This window comes from Vanacampus margaritifer, chromosome 8, assembly GCF_051991255.1.
Source record: "Vanacampus margaritifer isolate UIUO_Vmar chromosome 8, RoL_Vmar_1.0, whole genome shotgun sequence".
Lineage (NCBI taxonomy): Eukaryota > Metazoa > Chordata > Actinopteri > Syngnathiformes > Syngnathidae > Vanacampus > Vanacampus margaritifer.
The window spans coordinates 20,549,649-20,573,708 of record NC_135439.1 but is presented as its reverse complement, the minus strand read 5'-3'; the positions used below and the strand labels follow the sequence as shown (position 1 = coordinate 20,573,708).

The following is a 24,060-nucleotide window of genomic DNA, read 5'->3' as shown; positions in this document are numbered from 1 at the left end:
TACAAACAGATCAACTTTACTTTAATTATACTTTTAGGATATGAACCTGTCAATGAAGCAATAATGAATGTGGGGAAAGAGGCGGAAACGAGAAAAACTGAATTGTTTTACATGTTGACGGCATTGTTTTACTGTAACACACACCATAGCACACTAACTTAAATTCTAATATTGGTTACATGAAAATATATTCAATGTGTACATGACATTCTTTTTTGTTGGTTTCTACTACAATTGCACCACCATAAGTCACAAGGAGTTGACCCTGGACTGCTGGCCAGTTAATCACAGGGTACATAGAGACAGATAATTATTCACACTACCGCTGAATGGGAATTGAACCCATGGTGCGTGCAAGTCAGGCCAGTAAACCACAGTTAAAAAAAACTAAAAAAAATAAAAATAAAATCAGAGCAACTGCATACCTATCAAAATATTATGCCCATATGTGTTACTTTTACTGTATGTGTGCTTTATTCACAATCTTACAGTAGAGGCAAAAAACAACCTTTAAATAAGGTAAGGGATGTAAGAATAAGATAAGGGCATGGGTGTTCAAACTTTTTTCTCTGAGGGCCACATACAGAAAAATCTAAGGTTGCAAGGGCCACTTTTATTTTTTATTTTTAATATTTATCAAGCACACCAAAATCAGTCAATCAAGCAATTGATTATGTTTATATATTACAGTGTTTTATGGAAAAATGCTACCAAAGTCAAATAGTTTAGGATTTTACAAGATTTTGTTGGTGTTCGTGGTGGTCGAGACTCTGGAACCCACCAGTAAATACTAGCTCTGCACTGAGCAGCCAAATCCATTTCTACATTCAGAACCAAACCTGACCATTTTTAAAACAGTAACTTGGGAATCATTCATGTGATATGTTGACAATTTGGACCTTGACGGAGTAGAAAAATAAGGAGGAAATTAATTCTCCTTATTCACCACAGTGTTATGAAGAGAAATATTGTGACTAATTTAGTTGAAAATAGTCTCTGCATATTTAGAAAAGCACTATAGTAGGGCTGCTTGATACCCCTTTTTTTTTCTCAGACCAATACGTGCAGTATGAGTACACAACTCTTAAGTAGTCAACAGTAGCACTTTTTATACATAACATTTAATTTAAAAAAAACATTTGAGTGATAATTTTAAAGAAAGATCTCTCTCTCTATATATATACATTTATATATATATATATATATATATGTGTGTGTGTTTTATTTATGTATTTATTTGCATAAACTTAATGAGAATTTTCTGTTCTTCTAATTTCTTGTTCCTGTTCGTAAACTGGCCACAGGAGGGCGGCTGATACTTGGGTATCGGTACTTGCCCATCCCTAGTTAACAGTATATGAAATGAATTTATTTAGAGGGAATGTAATTTTTACTAAACGCCGCAAGCTGCTTAAAAATGAATGGCAGGCCACAAAAGGCCCCCTGGCCATAGTTTAGACACCACTGGATAAGGGTATGTAACGCTTTCATGCACAAGCTCTTGCTACAGTCTTGATATGTGACCTGACCCTCTATTTACCTGAAGCCCAACACTCATTAACACACACACACACACACACACACAAAAACCCTTTCTCAACAAAGTGTCACAATTGACCCATGTCGCACAACCAAACCACACCTGACTTTTGCAAAGCATATTGGCGTCACACTGACAGGAAACACACAAGCCTCCCAAAGCTCACGTTTGGCCATTTGACTGTTTTTCTTTTTTGAAAAATACTCAGGGTTCAAGAGACGGGCACACGGGTCAGACTTTAATTTAAACTGTGACAAATGCAGCTGAATGCAGACAAAATTGTTTTGATAATATAGAACAGTGGATCTTCCAAGGTCAAACACAATCTGCTGTGATGCTGCAGTTGCAGTTAGATGTAGTGAATTCATTTTACTTCAGAATCAAAACGGCATTATAAGACCTTCAATAACAGTACAGGCAACATTTTTTATTAATTAGCATTTATTCTTAAATGCCATACAAGTATAAAGAAATGATAACCACTGTAATACTAAAATAAAGTAAATGTAATCAATGGTATAGGGTGCAGTACAATTAGATTAGATTCAGATGACTTTATTGACCCCTAAAAGGGCAATTACCCCAGTCACACCATGTCCAAGAATAATGACAACAATGACCAACATAAGGAGACAGAACGGTAAGCCCGGCAGGTCATCTTTTAGTGCCCAGAGTTTCTTAGATGAAAAAGAAAAATAAGGAATTGGGAAGGGAAAACAAACAAGCATCAAGCTCTGCTTCTTAAAATGGGGCACAGTATGAAACTGGAAAAAAAACACATCAGCACATACAGCCAACCCATAAAAAGATATCGCAACAGGACTCAAAACTTTCGCATGTGGAAAAGGGGTGGGGGAGGGAACGGGCAAAGAAAAGTGGTTAGAACGTCTGCCTCAACATTCGGAAGTTCCAGCTTTGAATCTTGACTCCTGCCTTACAATGTTGAGTTTGCAGATTCTCTCTGTTCTTGCATGTTGCAACTGACAATTCCTCACTGGGTCTTTAAACTTTGGCGCTTCACCTGTCAACCATGTGAGTAATGCTCACTGATTAGTGCATGGTCGAAAATGAGACCTCAAATTGAAAACATACAGTAGTCATACTTGCACATTGACACTCACACAAAGGCACAGTATCTAAAAACATCATAAAAATATTTTTAAAATATATTGGCAAAAAAGGTACAGTCAGGCCTATTTATGTCCTGCTGTGTCTCTTCATCCAAATCTCTTCATGTATCAATTAGAAACGGTGCCAAAGAAGTCTTTGCCCTTCATTGTGTGAGTGAGGCGGCACCCTCACTGACTTTGGCAGACTGTGGCGCCGCCCTTTGCCCCTGCAGCAGCTCTCTTGCGTCTCTTGAGGAGGGGGTTGTTGGACGTGTCCAGGTCCTTGATCTTCACCTGGTCGTAGTCGACACGCATGGTTGCCAAGGCGCTGTTCATCTCCTCCTGTCACACATCAGACGCAGACTCTGTTTACTCATTGGCGCACTCTCATTCAGGAGAACCACAAATGAAATGACAAAAAGGGGCATGAAAGTGAAACGCTAACAGTTAGCTTAGCTTCTTGTATTGTTACTTTTATTTTCCCAAAGTTTAAAAACATATTAAAAATAGGTATGTCTGTCATCCGCTTAAGTGGAAGCTACATGCTATGTAAGAGCATTTGGTGGCTGTGGATGCTAGGTTCTTGCTTCCCTGACTTAGTTTCACATTAAGTTTGAATACAAAACAAATGGCAAATGCAGCTTAAGGCTCTTTCAGCAATTTCATTTTTGTTTTTTGCCTTTATTTTTTTTTAACTGGTTCATAACATTTTTAAACTGGATATGACTAAATATGAAAGTGTATTGATTATTTTTTTTAAACTTTAGATGGTATTTATATATTGACAAAAACGCTACATGTCTGATATTGGCAACAGCTTGTGAGTGAATGAACAACTTCCACTCTGACTAACTTTGTGTAAATTTTTTGGTCTGATTATTTCTTCATAGGAGGGTTTGTGCACTACATAAAGGCAACACACTATAGCTTGTTATGTAGTAAATGTAACTGGCAGTATCAGCAATTTACGTACTTGTCCTATCCCTAGAACAGGGGTGTGAAACTCATATTAGCTCAGGGGCCGCATGGAGTAAAATATATTACCAAGTGGGCTGGACCGGTAAAATCATGGTATATAACTTAAAAACAATTGGTGTCAGCTACACATAGATTTTCTCTATTTGCAGGCCAGGCCTAAATAGCGGGGTTCAATTGTAAATATATTGTTAAAAAAACAAAACACAAATGGAACGCGGCAACACTTCGCCCGTATGAGTTCCGGGCGTGTTATATCTACCCGTTTTGCATATACTGTATGCTGTTCCCAGAATGCGTTGTGTTATCGGTTTAAGTTAAGTTATAGGACGTTAATCCATGTCATATGTTTTTGTGTTACCAATAGCATGTGTGCCTTATTCAGCATGTTTGATTTATGTAGGTCTATGTTTTTATTTTTCAACAAACTAACTTTAGCTGGTGTGTAATGACTTGAGGTAAATTCATTTACAAGTTGCATTGCTCATCTGAGGTTTGCTTGTGAAATTACAAATGTGTATGTTTTGATTTTGGCCATCTGATTAAATTGGGCTGACATTACTCTTTTTTTTTTTTTTTTTACTTTACAAGATCATCTGGCGGGCCGGACTAAACCCCTTTGTGTGCCTGGTCCAGCCCACGGGCCGTATGTTTGCCACCCCATGCCCTGGAAGCTTTCCATGTTAATGCACCGCTTATTTTTGCATTTTCCAGTTTCTTGAGAATTTGTTGAGTGCATGTTCAGCAGTAATAACAGAACTGCACATACAACATACTACTTTGAGCATCAGAGATTCAGTACTGTGGAAAAGTGACAGACACATCAACAAACAAACATAAATGGCCTCTACTTATATAGCGCTTTATCTACACCATGGTGCTCAAATCGCTTTACAAAGCCTCACATTCACCCATTCTCACACACATTCATACACCAGTGAAAGGATAACAAGTTATTAATAAAGACAATTAATTCACAGACCTTAAAAGTGAAACACTGAGCTAAAAGATGCCAAAACAACCTTATGAATTCAATGAGTTCATTCATACATAGTCTCAACTGTACTGGTCTGTCATCATTCACTCTTGAATGCAGGATGAAGTAAGAGTTTAGCCTGAACATTTTTGGAGAAGTAGTTGAGAAAGGAAATATTTATGCAACCTGCATAGCACCATTGCAGAACGATACGCTATTGTGTGTCTATCATTGAAGATAATTGTGTTTTATGCTCCTGTTACGTCAGACGCGAGCTGTTGGGGAAGGATGGCTGCTATGTATTGTATTTATGGATTATGACTTACTCATGCACAATTGCACCCATTCAAAATGCCTGATAGGCAATTTCCTAACGTTACGTGCTGGAGAAGTAAAGCTACAGTGACAAATGTGTGTGTGTGTTTGTTGTTTTACAGTACACTTTTGTATTTAACTGAACCAGTACAGTATTTACAGTAGTTGGGCACCCTTCAGTCATTGCTCCCCCTAGTGTACACAATCGGGATCACATGAGTTTGATCTATTTTTACTGTAACAAATACCATCAGGCACACTAACCTACATGTAAAGTAAAACTTAAATTCTAATATTTGTTACATGTAAAACATATTAGATGTGTACATGACATTCATTGTTATATAGTAGAGGGTTTCTATCATTGTAAGCCTGATGAGTGGTGCTATTAAGAGGAGGTAATTTAAGTTGAGTAGTGCAAACTGAAGACCCAGGAACCAAATGCATGGCCCTTCACTGGATTTATTCAGCGTTGGGTCTACACTGAAGAGAATGATACAAGAACAAAGTCGGAACATTAGGAAACTAATACTGGTTTAAAGTTATCATACCATGTGTACCATTGCACAGACAGAATGTTGCATTGTTCTGTAAATTTTGGTTCACATACTTTCTTTACAATAAGTTGAATATCTTTCTAATACAGTCCTTGCATCCTTATGTTTAAGTGGATCATGTTCAGATTTAGGTTTAATTGCGGTTTATTTTTATAATTTGATTCTTACTTGAGTCTTTTGTAAATACTTTTAATTTCACTTTAACTTTTTGACAATATCAAGTCGTTTAATTATTGTTCTTTGATCAAATGATTTTGCTTGTAATGCACCACAACGACCAGAGGAGTTCAGTGTTGTTGTGCTTCAGACCTTCACGTCTTCCCACATTTCTCTGTCCTCAGTCAACACTCGGCTGGTGTGGAGTGGAGTGGAAGGGACCACCATGGCTTGCTGCGGAGCACAAACACACGCAGATGTGTAAACATGACATTAACAGGAAATAGTAGCAACTGTATCAAATGTGTGTATGGTGTCATAAACTTACACTGATCCAGGGGTGTTTCATAAACTGACTGATGGGCATTCTCTCATTGGGGTCTGTCTTCAGCAGCTGGTGAATCACATTTTTGCCTGTCAGAGGAAAGGGATATTGCAATATGAGATGTTGCAAGCATTTTTTGTTACCAATCCCCCCTTTTAAAACAAATAACAAGACTTTAATTCATTAATCATGATAAAACCTATGAAGCAACTATAGATTTAATTTTATAGTTATTTTGGAAGAACTGCTAGTTTACAGATTTTTGTTAAAAATTACAAGGCAAATTATTGGGGAGTTTTGAGGACTTGGTGTGACCATTGGCCCCTGCATCCCACCTGATGAATGCGCCCCTGCTCTGAGCAGATGTGTACAACTGAATTGAAATGATTAATACATGCAATGTAATCAGTATTTGGTTCAAAATTGACATGTTTTCTGAAAATTAAAACGACTAAGGCCATTATTTTAGGAGGGTGATGATATTTAGAACCAAAACAATCTGGAGCAATATTTTGTCTTTTGAGTTTGCATAGTATGATCATCATAATCATCATCATCATTATTATTATTAGTGTTGCGCGCCATGTAAAAGGTAATTTTTTAAAAGTCTATATTGCAGGCTGCAAATGGCTACCAGCTAATCGTTTGGACGTCGCTGGTTCAGAAGAAGAATTAAAATACATGCAACTAAGGGGTGCAGTCCACTAGAGGTTTTATGAATGGTTCATGAACTCACCTTCATGTGAAACATCTGCCCACTCTGGGTTGGGAAATTCATATTGACCCATCCTGATACGTCGCTTCATCCCTGGTGAAATGGCTTGACCCGTGTTGGAATAAAACGGGGGGAAGCCGCACAACCTGGGGAAGAATGAGAGAGGGGATAATCCTCACATTTTTTTCTTCAAGGTTACTTGGGTGACAAACAAGAGATACTCACAGGATATACATGATGACGCCCAGAGACCACATATCACATGACTTGTCATATTTCTCCGGACCCAAAACCTCAGGTGCTGATCCATGGCCACATGACCACAGAAATTTAAAAAAACAAAGCAAATATAACATAAGTGTGATATCAACTTAAAAGTCCCAATTGATACTTCTCTTATTGATTCTAATCATGCCTTTCAGTCATCACACATACTAGCTCTGGGGTCGGCAACCTTTCCTGTCAAAAGAGCCATTTTAGGCCAAATTAATCAGTAAAAATCTGTCTGGAAAACATTTGAAGATTGTGATGAAGGAAACAATGTGTTAGTGTTAATGTACTGAGGGCCCAAGAGCTAATTAGAGCTGCACACAAAACATGATAGCAGTTTCCAATTTTTCACACTTTCTGCCCTTTCTATCAAATTTCTGACATTTTTGGCATTTATGGTACTTTCTGCCCCTCTTCTTCCTTTGTTGGACGTTTTATGGCTATTTTTTTAAAACATTTTTTTCTGACTTTTTTTGCTTTCAATTTTCTGACATTTTTTTTTACAGTTTATGGTAATTTGGGGGATTTCTTTTGTTTTTGGACATTTTATGGCTACCTTTTAAACATTTTTCCCCCTGCCTTTACTTAATGTAGCTCTAAGGAACTTTTCAACCTTAATAAAATATTTTCATAACTCTTCTGATAAAACATCGATTTAAAACTAGTTGGATGGTACCGTTGCCATGGCCTGAGGGGGTCTGTGTCATTTTTACTAGCACTAAGCAACTTTGAGGAGGATGGTAGGAACACTGTCACACAAAAAAACACAAATGTGCTGAATGCTTTATGACATAAGTCACTTCCAAGTTAACCCTTTACCCATTCATTACAAAGACAATAGTCAATTTGAATGGCAACGCTTAATTACTGCATTCCTGGCAAAAGCTGCAAAACAACTGAAAAGTTTGGTCTGAGGAGACAAAAAGAAAAAAAGGAAAAGGGAAGCTACCCAGATAAAAGAACAGTCAAGGATCAATTTCACTTTCTGGCGTGAGCTAAAAATCGACGCAATGCGCTTGTAGGAAATGTGGTCTTGCTTCAGACATAACAGTACCGCTTTTGTCCATATGGCGCCGACATAATCAACATAAACTGAAAGTTCCTTAGTGTTGCCTTAAATCAATTTTCAGACTTTTTTGGGGGGTCAATTTTGTGGACATTTTTGCAATTTCATGGACATTTTATGGTAATTTTCTGCTTTTCTCTTCTTTTTTGGACTTTTTGGATATTTTTAGGTACTTTTTAAAACTTTAATCTACCTTTTGTCTCTCTTTTTCTGGCAACTTAAAAATGTGGACGTGACATTTTTGAATATTTAATTATTTATTTTTACATTCTAAATCATGAAATGATTAAAAAAATATTTTAAATAAAAATACATATGTAAAAAAAAAATATGAATTTCGATATTTTTTTAATTTTATTTAGAGATCCACAGGGCGCTACAGGAGAGGGACTTAAGAGCCACATGTGGCTCCAGAGCTGCAGATTGCAGACACCTGCACTAGCCCATTGTGTTTTAGCCTTTCCAGAGTCAGTCCATCTTATACCACAGGAAGTAAAATAAAGAGCAACTAACCCACATAGTACGGCGTGTAGCAGGGAGTCTGTAGCGGATTGTGTTGTGTGGTCTCCTTCGCGAAACCGAAGTCTGTTAGTTTGAGGACTCCATTCCTGTGCTTTGAGGTGTACAGTAGATTCTCAGGCTATCGGAGGGCACAGCAAATGACCCAAGTTAATTTTTTTTTTTTTGGAAAGCCAAACCTGATTGTGAAATTGTTGAGCTCACCTTGATATCTCTGTGTGCGATGTTAATACTATGCAGGAACTCAATGGCTGTGCCGATGTCTCTCATGATCTCAGATGCCTCTGGGATGAAAGAGGTTAAAACACATCGTCTCAAACCAGAAGTCAATCCACTTGACTTGACAAATAAAAGTTTTTTTTTTTTTGCATGAACCTAAAATACACTATAACACAGGATAATTGAATTTGTCCTTCTCTTAACTTTTGAATGCACTTGCTCTTCCTCAAAGAAGGTGCCGACTGGCGATATTTACAACATCTGTTTGATGCATGCATCAACAATACATTTCCAGGGAGCTTCTGAGCTTTTCTATGACATTTCCAGTCTCTGGTGCAACCTGCTGATACAGTGCCTGTGACACCGTAAGCTCAGTAGCCACTTCCCTCTGAGAACATCCTGTTTGATGCCTCGCAATGGCGAGGCAAGAAACTACTAAAGAATATTTGAGGTGCGGCATACATTCTATATACTGTCTAGAGTACTGTGTAAGCACAGATATTAAAAAAAAAAAAAAACACACACACACACACAAATGCCACACATTTGAGCACCTCACCTAAGAACTTTGACACACACTTGCGCTAACCACTCATGCAGTGGCTACAGCAGTATTTAAAACCCTATTTAAAAAGGTGGTGTTGAGGAGACAGTGTATGGCATTCCGCAATGGCTTACATTGCAGCTTTCCTGGATCTAACAGAAAGCGATCCGTTCTCACCTTTCTCTGTGAAAGCCTGGTCTCCTCGGGCCTGAATGCGGCTAAACAGCTCTCCTCCCTCCATACTGTGGGTGCAAACAAATCAAGATTTATTGGCCAAATATGTCAAAACACACAAGGAACTTGTGTATAATTGTATGCCGACATTGAATTGAGAATCCAGAAGCTTTCTTATATTGATAAATTTGAATTTTCACTCCTCTGGTTGTCATTAAAAATGGTTGTTATTGTCAACGCTTCTGTGGTGGCATCATGAGGGAAAAAAAACAGATAAGCAAAGCAAACAATCTTTTAGCTGTTGGAGGCCCATGAGATTTGCTACATGATGAGGATTTGAACCCCACATTTGATTTTAGAGGCATGTTTTGCCATAAAAGTTTGGTTAAACTCCAAATTGAAAAGCCTGACCTAAAAGTTTCTACTGGATTAAGATCAGTAGTGAAACTGAACATAAAAAGCTGTTTTGTGATGAGTTTTCCTATGAGGATGTGTATTCAGTGTGGTTAGTGAACACAGAATGGAAGCGAGAATAATAAATGCGCTTTTGTGTTCGACTGACAGAACTAAATGTCGTCCTCCGCTGACCTCTACTTATACAGGAAGCAGATTACAGCAGACTGAGATCACTGATGTTCGTGCGCACACACAAATGGTTACTACAAACAGTAGTTCACAAACACTGTTGCTGTGCCAGTACATTTAGTCAATAAATAAATGTCTCTGTATCAAATAATGTGAAGCGATCCGTTTCAGGTCACATTTGTTTGTGTGAGGCTATTTGTAAGTAAAGACCACAGCAGGCATAGAACATCGCCTTACGAAGTTATCAGTAGTGCGTTTTTATGAACAATAGTGGCCGTATATTCTCAAACAAAAAATGTTACCTTCCATCTTAACATTCTCAAGTGAAACTGCTGACAGCAGCAGTTTTTGGGAGGAAACCACATAACGGTATGTGTGTTTCCTAACCACTTAAAAAGCTTAATGCAAAAATAATACATGGCACAACCAAGAGCATGCAGACCACCCCCATGGCAAAAAAAGTGAAGTGAGGATTTCTTCATGAATGTTGTTCAAACTGAAAGTCAAAAATAACCCAAATTGTGTCAACCCAATTTAATTGAAATGTTTTGGGTTAATTGAATTTTGACAAATGAATAACCGACAACCCCCCAAAATGGGTTATTGTAAATGGGTTATTAATTTAATACAAAGTTGGGACAAATTAATTAATAATCCCAAAGTCAATTTGTTGGGTTATTAATTTGACCCCAGATTTTTAGGTTGAACTGAATTGGGTCCAAAATGAGCTGACACAACTTTTTGAGTTATTTACCCAAAAAGTTGGGTCAAATTAAATTAATAACCCACAAAGCGACTCCATTTTTTTTTTAAGGTTGTTGTTGTGGGTTATTCATTCCACCAAACTTTTTGGGTTAATTGTATAACCTTAATGCATTGTGTCAAAAATTATTCAAATCAACTTTTTGAGCTATTTAATCCAAGAAGTTGGGTCAAATTAAATGAATAACCCACAAAGCAACTCAAATTATTTTTTAGGTTGTTTGTGGGTTATTAATGTCACCAAACTTTTTGGGTTAATTTGTATAACCTAAATGAATTGTGTCAAAAATGATTCAAACCAACTTTTTGAGCTATTTAACCCAAAAGGTTGGGTCAAATTAAATGAACTCTTTGACTGCCAGACGTTTTCAGAAACGGGATGTCGCCAGTGCCAGCCGATTTAAGCATTTTGACTGATCTTTCAAGGTCCACAAAAAATGTTGTGTTTGGAATATGGAAACACACATACTACCAAATGAAAGATTGAACTCTCATCTTTCATCAGAAAAAAAAGTTTGTTTCTACCTTATTCCGTTCTTCAGTAATCAACAATAGAAAATGGTTAGTTTCAAAAAGCGGAGAAAAAGAGCTTTTTGTGAAACGATGTTATTTCATGCACTCTAGTGAATTGTACACTTATTTTTGTCCATGAATGATGCCACAAACACCTAAATAGTGCTTTACTTCTGTAAAACGCTATCACCAACAATGAAAAAGTGTTTTTTTGGTTGCAAAATACGTTTATTTCCATTCAACAGTGTAACAATTTGACAAAACAATTTCGCAAACTATTTACAAATGTGTGCAACTGTGGTACTATTTACAATTATGTGGATGTTTCAAATACAGTTTTTCTTTTTGTAACGCTCCCATGCGTGCAAGGAGACGCAGCAGGATTTGCACAACAGATTAGTTTCACTTGCGATGGCTCCTTTCGCGTGCAGACGTTACACTTTCTTGACGGCCTTTTTTTTCAGGGAATAGCAAGTAGCAGACTGTACCCACTCCTCCGATGAATATGCATTGGACTCGGGGCACTCTTCGTCGTCCGATTGAACGTCCGCCTGAGCGTGCTCGGTTGTGCTCCGCGTTTTCCGGTGTTAGCTTCGCTAGCCCGTGAACCTTTATGACGTCGTCATAGCCGCCGCGTCAACGCTTCCAACTTCGGCGTCAACCTCGGAGTCACCATCATCATCATCGATGATGATCATCGTCGTCATCAATGTGCTCTTTAGCGTTGGTCGATGCCTTTCGTCTTTGAAAAAAATTCCCAAGTGTGAGCTGCCTGCAACCGGTCGCCATTGTTCGCTTCCTCAGCCATCTAGCTCCGCCTCACGTCTTCTACTGCCGCGTCAATGCTTCCAACCTCGGAGTCACCATCATCATCATCGATGATGATCATCGTCGTCATCAATGTGCTCTTTAGCGTTGGTCGATGCTTTTCGTCTTTGAAAAAAACTGCTCGAGCGTGAGCTGCTTGCAACCGGTCGCCATGTTCTCTTCCCTTCCCCAGCCATTGTCCCCTCTAGCTCCGCCTCACGTCTTCTACTGACGCCTACCCAATCTTGTCAAAAGAGAGTCATTGCTGCCATCTAGGGGCCAAAAATAGTCATTGGGCTAACTAGATCTGCTTGAAACTTTCACCACAGCTGGCCAAGGCTTTCCTCCACCCGTTTCAAAAAAAAATAAAATAAAAATTGGATGACGTCTTTTAACCCTCCGTAGGTTTTTACTTGACGTCTTTTAACGTCCATGGCAGTCAAAGAGTTAATAACCCACAAAGCGACCCATTTTTGGGGTTGTTTGTGGGTTATTTATTTGACCCAACTTTTTGTGTTAATTTAATTTTGACCCTACTTGGGTTATTTTTGACCCAACTGTCTTTTACATTTTGATATTGTTGTTGACGTAGTTAATGTGCGTAGATTACTACTAAAATGTAATACAAATATTACATCAATAATTTCCCTCATGCTTTAATAAGGTGTTTTTACGGATCACTTATAGAATAAGAAAAATAAAAATGGTTGATAAATTGATGATTTATGATGATGATTTAATATTAAATTTAGTGTGGTTTCTAAATCTTCATGTGAGCCCTTTCATATCAGACTTTGGCAATTATAAATACATCAGGCACACACATTGATCCAATATTCAAGTTAATTATGAAACACACATTGTAGATTTTAGTCATTTAAAAAAATAATTGTAAAAAAAGAAAGAAAAGAAAAAAGTAAAAAAAAAAAAAGAAAGAAAAAAAGGTATTTAACAATTTTGTTGGTTCATTACAAATTACTGAAACAATGCACCTAAATAAAATTAGCAATAAGGTTTAAATCATTTTAAGTTTAACTGATTGATAGCAAGCTAACACTAGCTAGCTAGTACCACTCCATGATGATGAGCAGGCACTTCTTCCCATGATGCATGTTCTCATACAGGCTGAGGATTCGCACAATATGTGGCCCGCCAGACACCTTCCAATGAAGCTCCACCTCCCGCCTCGCTTTGGGGCTGTCATAGAGGATCTGGAAGACACAAAAGGGAAAAGACAACAGGTACAATTAAGAATTCAACCTAGTTTTCTGGACAAACATGACACTAAACCTAAAAGATTTGAGTAAAACTGTAGAACCACAAATGTGACACAGGATATTATCTGGCTACTAAGCATAATATGAGCAAACTGAATAATTGTATAGCCTATAAACACAAATGAACACGCATACACAAATGTTGCATGTCGTACACACACATGCTCACAGGCAGCAGGTGTAGCTGACATAGCATACATGTCCAGTCAGTGTGTATTTTGGGATATGACAGCCAAGGACTGATCTGATGTTCAGAAGAAGGCTGCTCTGGTCACCGGCTGGGAAAGACTGACTCATTGACATGTGAGAAAGACACACACTTACCCATGCACACACAAACACTGATTATTAGGACAAGCAGCCTGTTTGTTTGTTGATTCAAGAAGTTTAAACGTCACGGAGGACATTTTCGGGAGAACTCTACAGCCATACTGAACATGTCAGTAACAGCTCCTCACAGAGTGTGTGGACGGTGGATGAGGAAGTGATGGCTGGAAGTCACACCAGCACACAACGGCCAGTTGAAAGTAGAAGTTGGGGTTTTCCGGTGACTTTTCTGCAAATGTGTGTGACTCTCTTAGTACAGCCTCGCCCGCCAAACGTGACTAAAATGAGCAATTTTGCAGTTGCGAGCTCATTCATTGCTTTACAAGCCTCATTTCCTGCCCTGCACTGTAGTCATGAGATTAAAAATGGCAAGAAAGACAGAGATAGTGAGGCATCATGGAGAATCATTCTTGTCTCCCTGGAAGCCGCCGTTCACACAGTGGTTCTATACATCGCACCAAAACACAGCGCCATAGAAAACAAAAATATACAGTGTTATTGTAGGCCTATGGATATTATTATTGCTCCTAAAGTCCGTTCTGTATAAACCTGATGGCGAGCTCATCCCGAATCAATTTGATTTTGTTTGATATTAGAGTCCTGTGCAACTTCTTCCACACTGACCGGTTGTAAGCATAGAATTGTCTGTGTTTTGCTAGTATGACTAATAAATGTATGTCCAGTGCCTCATTACCTTATATATGTGACGGGCGTCACATATATAAGGTAATGAGGCCCCACCCCCCATATCATTGCTCCCACATAGCTTTACATTGTGTGCATCACTATAAAAAGTGGGTTGATACAAATAGTTTTCATAGGTGCGCCCCAAAGCCAGAAACAAGCACTATCTATACTATACGATACAATATACTTTTATTTTCCCCGTGGGGAACTTTTTCCTTATCTAATGTTTAAGCAATCAGTGTAAAAGGCAACACCTGAGCACTGCAACTAGAAACACCCATCAGTCACACGTCCCAATATGGCTGCTCACTTGAAAAGTGGATGGGTTCAAACAAAAGTATGGTGCTCTGTCCTGAGATGTTTAACAAATCTAGCTGTAAAAACAATAACATAAAAGCAAAAAATGTTACTCAAATTGTCCATAATGTTGCATTGACGTCATTTAGAATAATATTACAAATATATTTTTTACAATAAAATTGCTGTCTCATTTTGATACACACATTAATGTTGATGGTTGCTAAAGTTTTTTTTTTTAAGGTTGTAATTAGTGTGAAAAGTTTTTAAACCACTGATTTACAGAATATGAACAGTAATAGTAGTTTATAGAACAGATGTCTATGTGATATTACAAGCAGTCCTCGAGTTACTTCATACGCAACCTACTTCGTTTTGATTTTACGGCGCCCGTGCCTCGTCCGTAGCACCTTCTTTTTCATCAATTTCCCACAGTAATCACGCCATTTTAAAGATATTTAATGTTGTGTTGTTGTTACCTCAGCAACAGACGTCCATTGAGCAGGCATTCGGAGTTTGTAGCCCCACTCTGCCGTAGAGGAATTTAACCTCGCTGATAACCCCTACCCCCCCTTTTTCTTTCTTTCTTTCTTTCTTTCATTCCTTCCTTCTTGTTTTTGGATATTTCTAAGCTTGTCTGTTACCTTTTCTATATAATGTTTAACAATGTACTATGCCAATATGTGTTGTTTTTTTACATTCGAAGTTAAACGAATTAAAGAAGAAGAAGAAGAAAAAAAAGCCAAGAAAAAAAAGCTCCGCTCTGCCGTCCGTCAGCAATGATTGTGCATCCATGCGGAAAAACGAAATATTGTTTCTGGCTCTTCCGGGTTGCGCAAATATGTTTTAAAAAAAATGCTGTACAAAGTATTTTAATGTAAATATCGACTTTAAAGGGGAAAATACAGGTTACATTGCCAGCGTAAGAACGGGACTCCGCCGTAACTTGAGGACTTACAATATGCGTAATTAAAATCCATACCAAACTTCAAATGCTTTTATACTTATGTTCTTATATTCAGCAAATGAATGAGGCCAAAGCATCCATTACTGAAGGCTAAGGAGAGTTAATGAGTCTATAAAACAAAAACATTCTGTTCTCATGACACTGTGAAGCTTCAGAGTTCAAGCTGGAGCCATCTCTGAACAATAATTTAAAGGATAACTCAACACCAAATCAAATTTTTATTTTTATTTTTTTGCTGATTAACTGTATAAACTGGTGTCTACAAATGCTGTCCACATGTCCTGGTCATTACTTTGACATTTTAGTGCATGTTTGTTTAAAGCTTGAATTTGTGGCAAAAAAACGTGCGATTGGCGCCATCTTCAGGTAACACATTGGGATAAACTAAATTTGTCTGTTTGTCCTCTCATTACACGAGACAATACATACTACGTCACTTGTTCCGCATGACGTAGTCGCCCCCGCCATCCACCGGCTCATTCTCGTACACGTCTCCTTAAACGGCTTCTTAGCGAGTTGCTGTTGTCAATCACAGCCAGACCACGCCCAACCCTCTCGCTATTCACAACCCAACGGCCCTCCAGGCAACACCCCCTTTGAGCGCCAATTTCAAATCTTAGTGAGGGGCGGAGCAAGAGTCTGACTTCCTGTTGAGTAATCCTTTAAGCTTTAATGAGTGTCAGTGGAGACTGATTAACTATTTCAACAGGAGTGGCAGCTTAGAGCGAACTGCCTGAGGATAAATTCTTGTGAGGAGTTCCTGTGCTCAATTGCAGGAATTTCTTTGATGAAAATTGGGACTGTCTCTCATGGTGGCCGTCATAAACAAGGTAAAGGTCAGAATATGTTGACATGACACCAAAAACAAAATGACTTTCTGTGCAGTTTGACATTCTTACAGTATGACGACAACACTGGCAAGATGTTTCCTTTTCACATGGATCGTTAAGAAAAGACCTAAAAACTGTAATATGTATGCCAGGCCAGTTTGTCCAACGCACCACAAAAATAACTCTCATTAGAGTAGGCTATATGTAGCGCGCCATTGTTGTTTTTAGAATCACACGTCCCTAGGCTAACCATTAGAACATGAGCATGTCTCCTATTGAAATTATATTGAGGTCAACTTTAAGACCTGCTTTCAAATTGTATGTTCCAGCAGTAAAACATGCAAACAAACAACTAAACGCCTGTCGGATGGGCAATTGACTACATTGCCTTGGTTGATAAATTCTTAATTGTTTTCTAACTTCACTTTTTGGCTTATTTTTCTCTCTGGTTGAAATGTTCTAAAGCAGCTCTGCTGGTTACAGCCATGTAGTGCATTTTATTTTGCCTCGGGTGCTTCAAGACACAGTTAATCGATTCTACGCAATTGACAGAATTCTTGCGCTGTCAAGCTCTACCAACTGTGACCTGCTAAAAACATATAAGCTCTAATTTTGAAATGACAGGACGTAGACCACTCAGGAGGTAAGTTACTGGCTCAAGAAAAGCCCAAGAAACTGAAAACTGGTGAGTTTCAGTTTGATTAATTCATTGCGCTAATGCTAATATGCTAGCATGTGCTCACAGTAATTGCATGATACCCGAGCTACACGCTAATGCTATCATACTAACCACATGGCCAGTAAATGTGATGACCTGAAACCAAATTAGCAACGTTAGCTTAGCTTAACATGTGCTTCAGCCTTGTGTTTATTTCCTTTGTTGCGATGAGTGCATTTCTTAGCTATTTTTAGGTGTTCAACCTGACTAACGTCACCTACATTCCCTGTTGTTGTTAACCGTTTTGACAAAACCGGCGCAAAATTTCAAATCACTCCACACTTATTTATCAGTTAAATCTTATTGCACCCACAGCCAAGTACATCTGCTTCTAATATTATAAAAGGTTGTGGAGCTCATCAGGCCTGACTCCTTGCAGTCAGACAAATCCAGGTAAATAGAATCCTGATGACTGTAAGTGAATTAAATTGAATGAATGGCTACCATCCAGCTCGGCTACAAAGTGGATTAAAGCTGTACCCATCCATTACGTTTAGCACCCAGAGGACTATGTAATTAAACAGCGCATGCGATGGTCAATTCCACTCACCCACTTACACATTAAAAACTCCTTATCATGTCCTCTGGTTTTTTATTTACCTCAATTATTAACAAAATTGTGTAGCCCGATAATAGGTAGGGCCTGTATAAAAAAAATCTATGGTGTGCTAGGCAACAGTGGGTTTTAATTAGTCATTTTACAGCCAGGACAAACATTCAAGTGACAAGAGGACTTCTTGTGATTCGACAACTGTTTGCTTTTATCACCGTTAAACTGAGTGTGAATGGTTTGGAGGGATGGTCATTGGGAATTTCGGGGTTTGTCCTCAGTTAGTCCCTGGTAGGGATGGACGTAGAAATTAAAAACAAATTTGTTCAGCTGTGTGAGCTTGATTGTTCATGAATCTGACTTAATTGTTATCATAAGAAGAAGAAGAAGAAGAAGAAATTTTATTTGTAAAGCACTTTACATTTATGCTCACCTCTGGCCCAATTATCTAAATCCAACAATTAATTGATCAATGGACAACTATTTAGATAATTGAATAATCATTTAGACTTTGACTTAAAATGGACAAAATCCTTAGAATTTCAGGCTGCATTTGTATTTTTTGATGTACAGCAGTTCCAAATATTCCCCTGGACACCCTTGTGGCAAAAAATAATAATAATCCAAATTGACTGTCATTAAAAAAGTGGGTTTTTAATCTCTCTGCCAATACAAAATAAATCCATCATGCATTCTATAATGTCAGCATTTCATTTAGAACAAAGGTTGTTGATGTTTTTAATGTTTCACATTTTGTAGGCAGACTCACTAAATTCTTCTACTGTATTTTTGGCAGTTATTAGTCCATTATGTTGCCCAAAAGATAATCTCATCCCACTAAAAAAATTTCTTTCCCAGGAAGGATGTGTGTGTGAGTGGGTATGTGTGACTGTGTGAGCAACATCCTATTTGTTTCTTTCCAACATCAGCATCATATGCTGTATGTTTTCTCATCTTAGTTTCTCTCACGCAACTCTGTCTCTGCAGTTCCTCTTGTACCACATTCCTGCTTTGGCAACCTGGATCTCTGCGGATTACCGTAAAATACTAAATCTCAGATGCCTCCATGCTAGGCCCAAATTATGCACCCTAAAAGTGTCAATCTCCAATGATAGAGAGGCCGAGCTTTCAGGAACTCAGCTGCATGAGCACATAAGACCGTTCCCGCAATGTGACTCTCAGCGAGCACGCAGCAGCAGTCACACATACATGGACATGTGAAACCCAAGCCCAGCATGGACGTGAAGACTCCACACAAGTGTAGAGAGACATGTCTAACCCTGGGGTGCACACAAGAAAAGAGCTTTAGGAAACGTTTTTACTTTCATTTTTTTATTACATACTTTTTATGCCCAGTATGCACAAAATATTCCACTACATTTTTGTGACTTGATTTATTTATTTTTTGTTGCATTTGTTAAAACTTTCTTTGCCAAATACATGAAAAGCATGTGGGAACTAGTAAGCTAGAATCTCACCTACTTTCACGCTCAGATTCAATGATGTCAAATGTCAGACTGTCTCATTCTTTCAGTTTTAGCCTGACAATACAATATATAACTTCTTTTCTCTTCAGTCAACACATACTAAACCGAAATAAAATCCCGTGACCACAAAACAGTGATATTAACCGAATTGTGGATTTTGGGAATCATTCCAGCCTTAGGATAAAGATAAGCAAAGCAGTTAGCAGTAGCTATCAGACAAAAGATAACCAAAGTACACAAAAAAATGCAATGTTTAAATAGAGAAAGAAAAATCATGAATCAACTCTGGGCTCACTGACATCAAAGGCTTATTACATCCAAACTTGTTCATCCATTCATTTAAATAGAGCCAGGATGGCAAAATGAAGTCAGCCAAAAGATCTCAAAAAGCGGTCAGATGATCAGCCATGGCACAATTACAAAAAGCCAATCACTTTTACTTTTGCCAAAAAGGTCTGAATTTTATGGGCTGACGATACGAAAGTTGAACTGTTTAGAAGGCGTGTGTCTCGTTACACATCACACAGGATTCCAGAAGAAGGACACCGTGCAAACAGTTAAACATGGTGGTGGTAGTGTGATGGTCTGGGGCTGCTTCTCTGCTTCAGGACCCGGATGACTAGCTATGATTGATGGAATCGTCAAGTCTGATCTTCACCAAAAAATCCTGAGGTAAAATGTTGTGATCTCTTTGTGATCCCTCTTAGAAATGAAGGCAGTTGGCGAAGTCAAAACTTGGACTTGAATCTGATTGAAATGCTACGGAAGCTTAAAAAGGACGTTCATGCTTGAAAACCCTCCTGTGTTTTTGAATTAATGCAATTCGGCATGAAAGACTGGGGCAAAATATCTCCACAGATATGAGAAGTACTCATTGCCAGGACTCATTGCTTTTAGTTGTTGATGAGTGATTAGGTTTAGGGTGCAAGTAGCTTTCATTAGGGTGTTATCTTTGTCTGATATTTACATTGGTTTGATGGTGTCAAACATTAAATTGGGGGAACTTGGCAAAAAAATGCAAACATTTCAGAAGGTAAGTACAGTTGTGTTCACAACTGTAGTTTTTCATGGCACTGTATGTATTCATATATAAATATAAAAAAACAAAAAAACAGCAAGACGATAAAGCAAAAGTCAAGGTTTTTCAAGATTTGTGGGTGGCCGGCGGCCTTGTATTCCTGGAGTAGCTGCAGAATCACATTCAAAAACCAAACTAAAACGATCTGTACTAAGATGCCGTTGACATAGAGCAGAAGCGGAGCAAGCAATCACAATTCATGCTATTTGTTGCTGTAACTGAATGAAATTATCTTTATTCACTGGGGCGTTATGAATAGAAATTGTATTATTTTTGTTGTATATTTTTATGCAAACCAAGAAAAGCTCAGTATAAAAAACTGTGTATTAATATTAGTTAGTAATATTAATACACAATATGACTACAGTTAATACGCCACTACTACTAATAGTGGTGGTCCATGGTTTTGCACCTGATAAAGATGAAATGTTTTGACGTGTCCATTGTTATTTTTTCATATATACATCTTGGATTGCTTAAAAAAAAAAAGGATGGTGAAAAATGGCTGAAAATCATTAAAGGCATGACGTATACAGATAAAAATCCTGCAATTGCAGCAGTTTCACACTGGAACGAATGATTTCCATTATTTCCAACAAGGAGAAATTATTCAAAATATGAACACGAGAGGTTAGCCAGCGTCCCAGGACAGATTGTGTTTGTTCTCACTGTCATATGATATCTGTTTCTGAGTGGGAAACCATATGAAATGTGATAGTGTGGCCCCCCTCACCTTGACATGTCTCTCCGAAAGTGAACACAATTTCCTCTGCGGGATCAATAAAGTATAACAAAGAATATAAAGATAGTGCTGTTTACACTCCCTTCATTAACACACGCACAACTGAGCAAGATATGAGCTGTTTCAAGAGGAGAAAAAAAATTGAGATTGACAATTATTATGCATCTCTATATGAAGCCTTTTGGGCATACAATATCATTGACATCCAGCTTAAGGTCAGTGTAATACACTTTTTGCCCTCACCCCCCACACGTTCAAAGTGACACATGCCACCTACTAATTGTAATATGAAATTATTCCTTAACATTATCTGAAAGTGAAAGTCAACCCAAAAATTGTCTTTACATATGTTGCATGTGCCCCTCTATTCTAAACATGGCATTGTGATTAATTTGTGTTTGTGGAATATAAATAAAGCAACAAAAATTGACCTGTGTTTATCCATCTAAGGGGACGGCAATATTGCAACTTGATGTTGACTGAAAATGAAATCACAGTTGCTCAGGGCTCAGGTGATGACCAATCACAGCTCAGTGTGCGACCGTCACATGACCAAACTCAGGAAACAGGTGAACCATGAGTGGTCATTACCTGAGCAACTGTGATATCATTTTCAGTCAACAGCAAGTTGCAATATTGCCGTCCCCTTAGATGGATAAAAACAGGTGGATATTTTTGCTTTATTAATATTCAAGAAACACAGTATTAATCAGAATGCCATGTTTAGATTAGTGGGGGTGCACACAACATGTTCTCGGAAAGAATACTAAACTTATGTACTTGATTTGCAGCAGTAAAAAAGTTTTCTTCTCAATAATTAATTTGAAAACATGATTAATTTTTATGTACTTCTAAAAACTTTAAATCAATTAAAAATATATATATAACTTGCCGCTACATTTATTGAACCCATCACTAGATAGCTGTAACCTGTGTTAACACAAATTACTTATAGATGCCACAAGATGGTGACAAAGTGCTATTTTTGTCTCAGTGAAACTCACCAACTCAGTTCAACATAGTTCCTTGAGTATTTCTCCATTATTATTATTACACCAGCAAATAGTTGACTTTTCAGGATAAAAATAAATGTTTGAATTGTTAAAAACGCACAGACAGCAAAGTAAAAATAAAATAATCGTAATAATCTTTTGAAAAACAAAATGTACTCTTTGTGGTGTGCACTTGAATGTTACCTTGAGAGCGCACTTCTGTCCAGTCTTCTTGTTGAAACACTCCAGAACTTTACCATTAATGCCCAAACCCAAAACCTGGCTGGAGATTTTATAATCGTCCGTCACTGCGTGTCTTTTGATGTCCAGTTTGGTGTTTCCGGGCAAGGGGAATAGCGTGTCCTCGGGGGCTGAGGCAGCGGCAGCGGCAGCGGCTGCTGGCGGCGGCTGTGGTTTAGCGTTATCGGACGGCGAGTCGACCTCGGCTTCGGCGATCGGCGCTCGCGGCGGGTTCTTCCCGTTGCCATCCTGCAGCATGTTCGGTCGTGGGTGACTTACCAAAACGACGCGATGACACCACGGTTGTCCGCTAAATGCGCCCGGTTGTCCTGGACACTGATTCAAAAACTTCGTTATCTACTCATTCCCTGGAAAAGGCTCTTTTTTTTTAAACATCGAAAATAGTAAACCTTCTCAGGACTTCCTCATTCGTTAAATGTCAAAAGGAATCCAAACATTCCATCAGGTGTGCCAGTAGGGAGTCCAGATCGAGAAGCTTGTCATGGACTCAGCTTGAGCTCACATGGGTCAGTCAGTGTCACGCCGTGGGGAAGTGGAAACACCCACAGGCACCACCCTCCATCCCTCCCTCCTTCCACTGACTGATCTCATTTCACAACTCGACCCCAGCGGCTGCTTTAAAGGTGCAGGAGCTTGTCGAATGCTGCCTATGCTTACTTACTTCAAGTCTGAACAAAGAATGACTTGATCATAGCATGAGAGGCTTGTCTTCCCTCGCTATAATACATCGCTGCAGAATTTTTTTCGACAATTTTGCATGCATTTGTTTTGTTTTTTACAATAATGTGTCTATTTTATAAAATTTATGAAGGTTTGAACATTCGGAATGTTTAAACGAGAGAAATGTGAGACATTTTAAATGCCTCAATGAGAAAAGTGTATAAACTGAGAGGTAAGGAGTTTTAGAGCCTTAAAACATTTATAATCATTGTAAAACATAAAGCTAACTACTTCGCAGATTTCATTTATTGCGGAAAACAAGGGAATCCTGTATTGATCATTTGCATCGACGTCATGTGACTGTCCTATGACGGACTGCGTAAGGAAATGATTGTTGAATGGAAGTGGACGTGACTTGAGCGACTTAGTGACTGCTATTTTACAAATTAAGTTATTATTGCCCATAGAGCCATGGAATCTACTACTTCAACCGAAGGTCGCCTGTCAGTGGAAGTTGCACATTTAGTCGGGACTCAGAGCGCGATATTTACTTAAGTTGGAGATCGCTAATTTGAAAACAGCCCCTTACCTTCTGTCGCCTGCTGTTTTTATCAAGTTAATCAAATCGCCGACTTTGCCGGAATTCACAGCGCACGACCTATATCATTATGTAGTCAATGCCGTCTCTTCTCCCTATACCGGTGCTGATTTAAAAGCTTGTCGCTGGCTGGGTCTCTGGGACGAGATGCTACGCTCTCACCGGGGGACAATATACCTCGTAATGCAAAGGTAAAACTTGTTTATCATTCTAACTGACTTATTTTTACACAGTCCGTTCTATATTGAAATGCTGTGACGATGTTATGTTACTATGTTTACTAGCATGGAAAAAATGACTATCGTAGTGGCAAGCTATGCAGTAATTTCACGAATATGACTCTGGCTCCAGAATGAAAAACTCCAAGCACAAAGACTAAATCCTCCATTAATAAACAGTCAAACGCACTTAATAGTTTTGAAGAATGTGCATTTTAAAACTAAGATGTGTGTTCGTGCAGTT

At 38.4% G+C, this 24,060-nt stretch overlaps 1 protein-coding gene across 1 annotated transcript; it reads right to left on the bottom strand.

Moving 5' to 3' along the window:
* Window positions 1-1,765: 1,765 nt before the first annotated feature.
* mapkapk3 (MAPK activated protein kinase 3) lies at window positions 1,766-22,894 on the bottom strand. The gene is made up of 11 exons (XM_077573288.1): window positions 22,730-22,894; window positions 22,284-22,655; window positions 13,199-13,338; window positions 9,464-9,528; window positions 8,728-8,807; window positions 8,518-8,644; window positions 6,894-6,969; window positions 6,690-6,814; window positions 5,957-6,042; window positions 5,782-5,862; window positions 1,766-2,991 (listed from the first exon to the last, which is right to left on the bottom strand). Exons 2-11 carry the CDS (start codon window positions 22,575-22,577, stop codon window positions 2,839-2,841), a joined length of 1,227 nt encoding a protein of 408 aa, XP_077429414.1. The 5' UTR covers window positions 22,578-22,655; window positions 22,730-22,894; the 3' UTR covers window positions 1,766-2,838.
* Between the last annotated feature and the right edge of the window lie 1,166 nt (window positions 22,895-24,060).